General features: G+C 32.7%; 1 protein-coding gene across 5 annotated transcripts in view; it reads right to left on the reverse strand.

Moving 5' to 3' along the window:
- PPFIA2 (PTPRF interacting protein alpha 2) overlaps nt 1-12,331 on the reverse strand; it is a 528,118-nt gene that overhangs the window by 173,811 nt on the left and 341,976 nt on the right. For all 5 annotated transcript variants that reach the window (XM_057487534.1, XM_036912361.2, XM_036912337.2 and 2 more), the window contains one exon: nt 9,175-9,249. In XM_057487534.1, the coding sequence (XP_057343517.1) occupies nt 9,175-9,249 (75 nt within the window). The remainder of the gene's footprint in view (nt 1-9,174; nt 9,250-12,331) is intronic.

The raw sequence follows: 12,331 nt of genomic DNA on the forward strand, positions 1-12,331 counted from the left end.
ATTAAAAGAACAAAAGAGTAATTGGAAAAGGGTCTGCCAATGATCAATTCTAAAATTCTGAAATATTTTAACTCAAGAACTTCTGCAGTGGTCTCTTTTCCTACATTTGGAGCCTTCCACTCACAGAAACAGCAACTTTAATCTGAAGTGAAAAATAACTCGGTCATTTCACTACAGCCTGCAAATAAAGGATCATATAACTTTGGATGAGCACTGCTATCAGTTCCTGCAAGGCAAATTCCTTTAATGAGGACTGCTTAACAACTTTCCCACTTCCCACGTTTTTCTGGATCATCTTCAGCTATTAAATTTCTTTTAAACTGTTTAAATACAGCTAAATTGTTTATGTATTCCAGGAGCTTCTTGATTTTTACCCCTGTCAAGTTTCAGGGAAACATTTCACATCTAGATTTATTCAAAGAATTTCATATTTGTTTTTATTGCCTTCAAATTATGATGGATCACAGAACTTCATATATTAGATAAAGAAATGCCATGGCAGAATCCATATTGTCTCAGTTCTCAAGTGCTGTGGAAACTGGCTTTATTTAAAACACTGGGGTAACTTCATGAGAACCGCCTCTAAGTCTACCATCACACACTAAAATTTCCTTGCTTAGTCTTACAGCTCCTTGACATATTCTACATTGTCTTATCTTCAGTGTCCAGAAGTTCATAGAAAGTAACTCTGTTCCTACCTCCCTTAGCATCTAACCCCATTCCTTGGGAAGAGCACCTCTGGTAAAATTCCTATGCTTCTTTCCTCTCTCAATCAAAAATCTTCATTCATCTCTACACTAAACATTGTTTTCTTTCCTCCAATCCTCAGAAGTTGTTCCACTGCTTGTGACTGATCTTGAAACCATGCCTATGCATTGCCCATCAATGACCCCTTCTCCTTCTTTCTCTTTTCTTTCCTTCCAGTGGCTCATAAGCATTTTCAATAGGCTATCACTCAATGTTGCCTACTTACTTAGCTTTTGTCCTCCTTTCTCCTTCACTGCCAAACTTCTCAAGAGTGTTACTGTCTCTATTTTTAAACTTCTAAATGACTCATAAATTTTCATCACAGCTAGTCTTCTTCTATTACAATTCATTGAAACTGTCTTTGCAAACATTTCCAGTGATCATCTAATTGCAAATCTAATCAACTCATAGTAGATATAATTCTACTGGACTTCATGAAACATTTGACACCATTGGGCATCTCCAATTCCTACACTTAATACCGTCTCTCCTCCTCTGTCTACTTTATATGTCAATGACCCCTTGCTTGAGTCTCTCGTCTCTCAGTGCTCTTTCCAGATCTTATTTGCTTTTTATAGTAGGTTCTGCCTTTGCCTTCATCTATTCACCTTTTCCATGTTTCCATTCATTTCCCCAGATTCAACAGAGTACTGTTTCTTAATCCATCTCAAAGGACTGCTGTGATGATTAAATGGTAAAATGTATTTAAAGCAATGGCCATGGACTGTGGTCCCATAAACTCCCAAATCCTGAGTCTGCTGCCTCTAGCTCCTCTCACTAGGAGAGATTCAGTGTTCCTCTGAATGTGATGATACTTGATTTGCTTAGGAAAGTTCTTTAATTTTTCCTTAGGAAATAAAACTTTAGGAATAAGGCTGGTTGTAGATGAGGTAAGATGAAATGCTAATTCCCCTAAGAAAAAATCCTAATTGTAAGCTAGTAAATTCACTCCTTAAACTAACATATAATGGAAGAAATATAAAAAAATAGAGCTCAGCATACAACTCAGTGTGCCAGTTCTTTTTACGCATAATGCAATCATGTGGGAAAGCTTTTAAAGTAAACACACCTGCGTATTCAGTAAAAATTAGTCAGTTGCATTTTTACTGTAGCTTTGGAATAATCTGTTTTGTCTGATTTAATTAAATAATTTTAAAGTATATGGGTTTCTGCTAAAGAAGAACACACTGTTAGGATGTAACCTGTTTATTCTTCTTTGCACTTTCCTTTATTGTAATTATTTTTTTGGTGTGGTTTCTAATTTTAACCAGTAACAAAAAACACTCTAAGACACAAAGACTTGATTGTATTTTCTGTGGCTAAGTAATCCGGACTCGTTTTTATAGGACAATGGCCTGGAAGAATGTATTCAATGTTAAAAATACCATCTGCATCTTTGGGGATATTCAAAGAGGCATAAAAAGACAGCAAATTTTCATTATGTATATTTAGTTACTTATAATATTGTTTTGACTGTTTCATTTATATCTTTATTTTCCATTACTGAAAGAATATAATAAATGCCAGACTGGGTAAGACCTGTGTTCTACACAGTTCAGAATTTTCTGCCACCAGTCCCTTGTTTCTGTCAACAAATCGTATTGATTTTTAAAACTATGAACTATTAACATGGAAACTGGACAACTGAATATTTCTTTACCTTTGACTTTTGGAGCTACCATTGGTCTGCTAAACTGAACATCTGATCATAGGTCTTTCCTCCTTAAAAACTCTTTGTTGGCTCCCCATTGTTCACAGGATCTAGCCACCCGCCAGAGGTCTGCCTGTCTCTGCAATATTGTCCTCTATTCCTGTGTATTTCACTTCTTCCTTCCAGTCCATCTGGTAAGCTCTTTGTAGTCACCCTACAAATTCTAGGTAATTTTTCTCTAGGAAGTTTTTTTGTATTTTTTCCAGCTTTACTGAGATATAATTGACAAATAACACTGTGTAAGTTTAAGGCGTACAATGTAGTGATCCGATATGTGTATATACTGTGAAATGACTACTGCAATAAGGTTAGCCAACACATCCATCACCTCACACAGTTACCATTGTTTCTGTGGTGAGGACATTTAAGATCTCCTCTCTTAGCAAATTTTAAGTATACAATACAGTATTGTTAATGATAGTCATCATGCTGTCCACTGAATCTCCTAGTCTTATTCATCTTACAAACGGAAGTTGGTATCCTTTGACAAACATCTTCCCATATCCCCCAACACCAATCTACTTTGATTCTGTAAGTTCAGTTTTGAGATTCTACATATAGGTGAGGTCACACAATATTTGTCTTTGTCTGACGTACTTCACTTAGTATAATGCCTCAGTATTGATCCACATTGTAGCAAGCGGTAGGGTTTCTCTAGGAACATTTTGTTACCATCTGCTCTGCTTTTCATCATTCATGCCTATACAATTAACTACTCTTTTTTGTAATACTACAAACCCTTATATTTATTTTCACTTTCACATTAGGCATACTGATTATAATTACTTTTTTATTGTGGTAAAATGTACATAAAATGTACCTAACATTTTGACCATTTTTAAGTGTACATTTCAGTGGCACTAAGTACATTCACATTGTTATGCGACATCACCACCGTCCATTTTCAGAATATTTTTATCTTTCCAAACTGAAACTCTACCAATTAAGTAATAACTCCCCATTTAATTACTTTTTAACAAGCCTGTCTCCCATATCTGAGAGAACTATTACTTTATTAACCTCTGAGTTTTATTAATATATTATGCCTAGTACTTAGTGCAATGCCTGACAAACAGAAGAAGCCACATGTTTGTTGAATTGAGGTGTCATGATCAAAATCATGTATCAGAGCATTATGTCAGCCAACCATATCAGACTATGCTAGCTTTCCAGCTCTACTCCACTCTAACCTAACATTTTACAAGAAGAAAAAAAGAACATACTCCATACTCCTAGTGGTTTTCACTTTAGTAAAAACAAAACAAACAAAGCTATACCTTCTGTGTTTTCTCATTTCATAAAGTATGAATTCCAAATGTTGAGCATGACATTCATGGCCTTCAAAAATCTGAGTCCTATATTCCTCTATACCCTATACATCATCTCTCACACCCAGAGTCTTACCAACACAACATCATCCATTACTCTTGAAACAGCCAAATTCAGGTGTTTTTAATTAAACTATCTGTTCAGTCTGAAATGTTTCCCCCCATTTTGAAGCCAAATCAGTCTTCCTTCAAAAGTGAAACCTTCTGATTTTTTGGTTCAGAATATACTTCTCTTCTCTGCTCTTTTGCATTTGGTTTGAGTCTCCATTTTGTATTTATTTAGTTTTGTACTCAAGTATATCTTACTTATATGTTTATATGTCTTCATCACTTGTGGACAAATTATATGGAAATTTGCATAAGATTTCATTTGTCATTTTATTTTTTCCAATTTTTTCCTGTCAGAGACTCGGGATTTTCTGCACATGGTAGTTGCTCAACAATTATATTAGCAAGAACAAGTATTTTGTTTGTTTAATACCTATGATCAATGTATTGGTGTATACTGTGCAGGTCTAAGGTTGTTCAAACTCTTTATTAAGGAAACAGCCAAGGAATAATGTCAAAACTTTGGTCAGGACAAACTCTATACAATGAAATGTGACAAATACATATTGATCACCAGCTTCATATGCTGCACTAAGTGAAATAAATACAAATGAGTAAGACACAGTTCATTTTTTTCAGGCAACTAACAAACTAGGTTTAGACAGCTATATAATTAACTTTAATTCTTGTTGAACCATCATAATAAATGCTGAAGGAATAAGTTTTAGCCATTTAAAATAAAGAGCAATGACTGTTGGCAAAAAAATCATAAAAGATTTCATTAGAAAGGTGATGTCTAAACTGAGTTTAAATGGGGAAATATGATTTCAATGGGTGAATGGGGCTTGTGGAGGCATTCCAAGAGAGACATTAGCATAAGATTTAGAGGCAGGGAAAATGTTGGCTTCTTTCAAAAACAATGAATACTATAATTTAACAAGACATTAGAATGACTCAGGGCAGTAGGTGTAGTAGGAATAGAGCTGAATTTGTAGGTTAGAACCATTGAAGAGGTTCTTTATGGTGTTTTACAGGTCAACATAATATATATCATTATATTAACATATACTGATATACTATGCCATTAAGTTATTATATATTAATGTATATATTATATGTAAGTATCTATTACATATCAGAATATGTTACAAAAATAATCATACTGATTGCAGCTTTGCTTAGCAGGTTTAACCTTTAAAAACTACATAATGGAAAGGGATAGGAGATAAGAACAGATAAAAATCCATTACAATATCCCAGTTGAGAATTAATGAAGATCTCAACTATGGTGGTTTTAATATACATGGAAAGAGATGAGAATAAATGCATAGGAGGTAGATTGTAGACACAGTTAAATGTATGGATTGACCACCTGAATACAGAATTAGGACAAATTCAAAGATAACATTTTCAAGGAGGGAAGAGTTGCATATTAGGAGAAATAACCTCTCTGGGCTAATTTGCAAGATAACAGTAGTGCCTAACTTTCAATATTATTCTGCTGATATAAACAAGTATTTAGCACAGTGCCTAGGGATTTAAAGTACTCAGTAAATATTAGTCATTATTGTTATTGATAGATATAATGATCTACCATGGAAAATGGCATCTGACTCTAAAATATATTTATTTATTTTTTGTTTGAAACATACTGAAAAGTTATTCAAAATTCAAACTCTACAGAAATATAGAGTACATAGACTTGCAAACACCAGAGACAACTAATAACAATTTGGTATTTATATCTAAAATTTTTTTCTAGTCCCAGAATAGTGTATTATTAGTAGTAGTATTTATACAAAATTGGGAACATCCTATGCTACTTATTTCATTTTATAAAGTACAATGTTTAGGAGCTTTTTCCAGAACAGAACATATAGTTGTCTCATATTCTTTTTTATAAGGTTACTTATATAATTGCATTAATGTACCATAATCTAAGGAGAACCTTGGGAAAACTAAGTAGAGATCCAGATCCACCAGCATATAGTGCCTTTGTGTAAATTAGAAAAAAATGCTCCCATTAGGTGGTTACAGCCTGGCAGGTACATTATCTTGATTAGCAAACCCCAAGCTGCATTTCAATCTTCCCGCATTGCCCCCTGCTGGACACCTGTGGCAGAGAATTATCCACACCCCTTAGAAAAGCAAACCCATGTTTAAAATCTTTTATAGAGCTCAGCAAAGAACATGGGCTTCAAGCTATAGATTTTGGATTATTTTCCACAGAATTCAAGGTTGCAGCTTTGGATGGATGAGAAATGGATGAGGCCTCCAGGGTAGAAATTATATGAAGGAAATATATTAAAAAGTATTAACCCCAAAACCACCTGAGAATGGGACATGGAGGTAGGGTGGGCAGAGAGAGAAAGGGATGGCGGGAACAAGGGAGCTGGGAGAGGAAGGACCAGAGAGAGACAGAGACACACAGAGAGACAGAAAGATAATAATGATGTACAGATGATAGAATAAACTATTAAATACTGTGATAGCATAAACTATTTTTTCAGACTCTACATATACGTATATATGTATGAACATGTCAAGGTATTACGTAAAGTCTGAACCTCCGCTCTTTGATTTCTCCAGAAGAATTTGGAAACAGAAATGATTCAGACATGTTTGGATAAATTCCTTGCTGTCTGAACTGTCATTATTGCTACTACCAGAAATCCAGAAATCAGATTTTGATAATGTGGTATCCTCACTCTCCAAGCTTGCTATATGAACTCAGGAAACAAAGAGATTTGAGTTATAAGGGACACTTGCAAATATATTTTAATTTAAAATCTGAAGTAGTAGGTGAAATTTTCCTCAACCCCTTGCCTATTTAGCCATGTGCAAGACTTTTTTCTAGTACCTGACTGTTTTTGTCTGTTACATACTTTTGCTTAGCTTTTAAAAATGTGCTCTTTAAGAGTTTTCTTTTTCTCCTATAAAAATTTGTTCATTTTCAAAAAATATTCTCCTTAATCATTTCTTCTAATATACAAACTTAACCTAGTTCCCCTTTCTAAAGCTGTCAATGTTATAAATTTTTCTAAATTAATTTTGTCTGATTTCTAAATGCATCTTATTACCAGGAATACATGATGCTTTACTTATAGAGATTTCTTATATCAATGCTGTTACTATAGGGAATCAAGAACTCAAACTGCAGATGTCTTTTAAAAAATTTTTCATTGAAATATAGTTGATATAAACTGCAGGTATCTTCTGATCTCTTTTTTGTATTTCATTATGAAATACACATTTCTTTATAAAATAAAAGTTGATTTTTTCCCATGTACTATCTTTTTAAAATCATGAATTATTTATAAATAATTTATTATTTGAAAACTAAGGTAACTTTGCTGTGTGTGTGTGTGTGTGTGTGTGCTGGATCTGTGACTTCCTAAATAGGGATTCTGGTTAAGCTCCAAGGAAATTAATAACAATCAACAGCAAAAAGAAAATATATAGACATTAATAATGAGTACACAATTACTTTCCTCTTATACAAATTATTTAAAACAAAATGAAAAGCATTCAGAAAGGTTACAGCAATTGTAGAATAACAGTAATGATTTAAAATTTATTTAATCTATGTGCAAGTAATCAGACATACCAGGCTGTCTCCAAGAGACTACAGTAATACTTGGGGGCTAAATCCATATTCATGTGAACAGTCAGTCAAAAATATTTCCTTCATTTTGTTACCTCAAGTGTTGTTCTCCCTTTTTATATATATTTGGACTATCCAGTTGCCATTTCTGGGGCAAATTTTCAGAGCCTCACTTGAATTTATAGAACATTTTTATTTCAGCATTAATACTTTCACCAAGGGGTCTCACCATATTTGTATGATGAATAGAAACTCTATCACCACCATATTAAGCAAGGTTTTTATATTATTTGTCACTAATATAACTTTAGTTTGTTTACCCTCATCAATAAGGTATTTTGAGGGATGTACCCAAAGTAAACATATTTAAACATACAGGAAAATAAAAATTAACAATGATAAGATACAAAATGAATAAACATTTATTATTTTTTCCCTGACTATTCCAGGAATGAGTATACCCACTTCACACATAATTACCTATTCTCTCTTATAAAAAGACTGAGTTTTTTGTCATTACCCATTATCTCTGAAGCTCTTTTCTTCTATGATGGTGGAGGCATACCAATCTCTTATTGCCTTTTTTTTCCCCAAACCATCCAGTTTCCTAAACTGATCTGGTCACCAAAAAGCTTTCTCTATTTTTAAAACCTGTTTGCCACTATTTATGCTTTTAACACTGCTAGCCTTTACTTCACATGGAACTCATTCTTCTGGTAGTTAAGAGTCTATTATTTCTAAAGTTTATTAAACCTGGAACAAACAAAAGCATATATAAACTTGTTTAATTGGCCTAGTTTATTTTAAAGAACAAAGAGCTTGTACTAGACAAGACTTTTGTCATGGATTGAAAATGTGTATTTGTGTGGGTAGTGTGACTGTAAATATTATTTTGTTAAGAATCCTCTGATAAGACATAATGCCAGTTAGCCTCCCACTTTTGTAATTATTTAAAAGAAGACTTTGTTGAATTATTTTAGTATTTCCACTACTGATAATACCAATATTTACACTACTGAATAAATTTCAGGAAAAAAAGGTAGCCTTATAAACGAATGTCAGAGAAAGATGGGGCTATTTTAGCAGACTAGACAGATTTAATTTATAAATATTTTATATATTTTTCATGTATTATTTTATATATGTATCTGGTCTAATGACCCAATCTATTTGTGCACCAATAACCAAAAGAAGTAAAATTTTCTAAGGAAAAAATAGCCCTTCATATTGCAGAGATAATTATAAAATGCTTTCTTAAGAGTTATGAATGAGAGTAAATATGTGAATTCAATGATGCCACTAAACATGGGCACAATGCTTTTAGAAGATATGAATAATAAGGACGTTAGGGGAAATATATTGATATTTCCACAGAGGTAACTTCATTTGCAACATTTTATAAAATTGCCAGATATTTGATAAGTTTTCCAATTTTGGAGCTGGGTTTTACTTCCCGAAAGGACTGGCATTCTGACTGCTGTCTTTCTGAATCCCCATCTCACTAGCTCACATGTCACTGGCTCTTGATAACTTTCCTTTCATCTCTTCATGACAGGTCTAAATCGCCAGAAATCAGAAAACACGACTGTGGCAACTAGTTTCAACAGGCCTTGTTCAGTGGCATATGCAGAATGTAATTACTTTTTGTGACAGTCTTAATAAAAGTGATGGGAAACACAAGGGATATAATGTCAGCGATATTGCACCTCAAAAGAGGAGAAAGTTTGGTATGTTACCTCCTGATTAGCAGCAGCTAGTTCTTCTTCCAGTGCAGAGACTCTTTCTAAAGAAACCCTCAGTCGCTCCCTTACCTAGAAGAAAAACCAAAATATGTGCAGTAATGTACATCCCATACATGGTAGACTGTGCTGAATCCATCATGAACAGTATCAGAGACGGTCACATTCGGCAAATTATTTAAAGTAGTCAGAGCCCTAAGTGCCCAGGAGTCCTATGAATACATTGTCAACTCATGGTATCACAGTATCACTGGATTTCCCTATAAACAAGTCCTTTTAGTGCTTCCATGATAGAATTTCCAGTGGGGTTGGAGACTGACCAGTCTTGTTCTGAATTCTGATTCATAGCAAGTAGAGGTGAAGTTCAAAAATTCATTATGAAATCATTTAAAAAATAGTGACTGATTAAGCTTGAGACATAGGCAAAAATAACCCTTTTTTCCTACTTCTTTAAAAGAATAAGTGAGTTTTCCTTTGTCACTTACTATCTAACATTAAAAATGATTTTTTTAAAGCAAAAGATTCTTAGAACTGAAAACTTTTGTCTATTGCTCATATGTCTGGCATTAATAACAGGTCTATATTTTGTCTGAGGGACTGGAAAGTACTTAATTACTCTGGAATTCCTAACTATCTTTCAGATACCAAAGGCTAAGCTATTGTATTTTGTAGAACCAAAGATTTAGCACAATTAGTTTGAAAATAATTTTAATTTACAAATATTTCACATGTAAATGAAACTTAAAGTAGGGTTTATTTTATTTTTCTCTTCCCAGAACTTCTAAAATTGTTTTAGTTATTATATGTTCAGATCCATAGATATGCTTTATATTATATTTATCAAAGATACATATCTTTTATCATGTAAAGTTATTATATGTATTTTAAAAATTCAGAGAAAGAATTTGGCTAAATTAAAATGAATGACTGTAGCAGTTTATTTTCCTTGGAAGAAATCAACATAATTTGTAGCTTCAACTTAAGATGCAATTCATGGTGAGTTTTTGATTTTTTATGAATTAACATAGATTTATCCATGAGAAAGTTTCAGTATCTGTGAAGTGAATATGCATTTTAATATATAATTATATTTTCATAAACTTAATTTTATTAATTCATCGATAGTGTATTTTAATGAAGGGTATTTTTCTTTTTTTAAGGTAAGATTTAACTGGAAATGTAAGTAAATATATGAAATATATAAAAGCATATGTAACAATTTTTAAACTTAGACTTATAACATTATTTTCCAATTAGCAAGCAAAAGCCCACTAATGTTCTATTAATTTAGAAGCTACTTAGCAGTTTTTAAAAATCTCAATAATATTCTTATACTGTACAATAATAGCATATATGTTCAGGTGATTAGGTGCACTAAACTCCTTAAATACATCAATATGAAAGAATAAGTATATGAGTGGTGTTCAATATTCATCATATTTAGTTTTGCTCAAATTCTCTGGAAACTAATATATATATATATATATATATATGCTATCATTTGATAGCAAAGGAAATTACACAGGATCTTTCAAGATATTGAGGTGTGCCAGATGAGCTCAGGTACTGGTGGTGCTAGCCAAATATCCAACTGTACATTAAAATGCATAAAACTAATGCTGATTAATATTTGAACAAGAATTACTTGAAAGGAAATCTTTTAGGATTTGGCTTGGGGAATACTGCTTTATGAAGAGCTTGGATAGATGCAAAAGTAGAAAATATCCCGAGGGCATGTAAGTGAGGAGGATTGTGGAATGCAGAACAAAAATCTGAGATGTGCTTGATATTTAGCAGGGTTGACTGTAAAGTTTATGCCCACTTGCTAAAATATCAACTGGAAGATATGGGTGCTCTGATAAAGGTCAGGAATTCTACTGGATGAGAACAGCAATATGAAGTGGTCTAAATAAAAGTTAATGTTCTATTATATGCAACATTAATTAGACAACAATTAGACTGCTGTGACTCCTCACATACATAAGGTACTATATTTTAAAAGACATACTGATACATCGGAATATTTCTGAAGAAATCATTCAAATCATTTAAGGAATGGCTAAAATCAGGCTATTTTGTAGGTTAAAATATCTCCTTGACTTTCTCTGCTAAACTGAAACTCACAGAAACTATTCCAAATCCTTTCCTATTTACAAGTCAAGCATTTATATTCTCATTATATTGGGATTTCAAGGAGTAAAAACTATCAAGCTTATCATATAATATGAAAACAGATTCACCCTTCAATACATTTAGAATAGCATTTACTGCTTAAGACTTCATTACCCACAAAGTAGTAAGTCTAAAACTGTCTTTACAAGAAAATGAAAACAATTTCTGAATGTACTTTGAATTCACATTATAAATGTAAAAATTGGTGCTGTAAATATCATATATTATATGAATGCTTTATCACATTTACAATAACAGTGAATTATTCTCTGTATTTAATTCATCTTGCCCTAATTTATGCCAAACTTAGCAAGGAAAAAAAGTGTAAGATCCAAAGGAGTAACTTTTCTAAGGCACAAGGAATCCTAATATTTGACCTTTTCTATGTAGCTGGAACCCCAATGATAGGAAAAAATAGTATCTGTGACTTTTAGCTTGTTTCCCTGATTTGGGCATGTCACCCACAGAATGCTATATTTACCTTCATTTTTCTTGTTGAATTTGGTTTTCCGTGTGCAGCTATCTAGACATGATGGATACACCATGAAAAATTTAGTTTCTATATTTTCTTCCTAAATGTTAAGTATATAGTGGATAGCCCTACCTTTATGCTTATCTTTTCTCATTTTTTACTATTGAGCCATGTTAAACTAATCTATTGTTTGTGTAGTCTTTAAGATATATTGGTTGCTTATTTATAGAGCTATAGTGTAAACCCCAAAATATTTATGTACATCCAGAATTTTTCATTTCTAATTTCATCTGTTAAATCTATCTTCTTCACAATGGTATTAAAAATAAAGAGAAGGTTTTTTTCCCCCAAAGATGTTTCAGGGTCACAGAAACTTTATCCCTGAAGATTTAAAATAAAATAAGCCTCTAAATGTAACAAATGTATTTCAAGATGAAGAGAAACGTTGGTGGAAAAAGCATACATTACAAACTAAAATTAAGGTATGGCAGGGTTTCATTTTGGAATTTT

The sequence above is a fragment of the Manis pentadactyla genome, chromosome 10 (assembly GCF_030020395.1).
Source record: "Manis pentadactyla isolate mManPen7 chromosome 10, mManPen7.hap1, whole genome shotgun sequence".
NCBI classification, from domain to species: Eukaryota; Metazoa; Chordata; class Mammalia; order Pholidota; family Manidae; genus Manis; species Manis pentadactyla.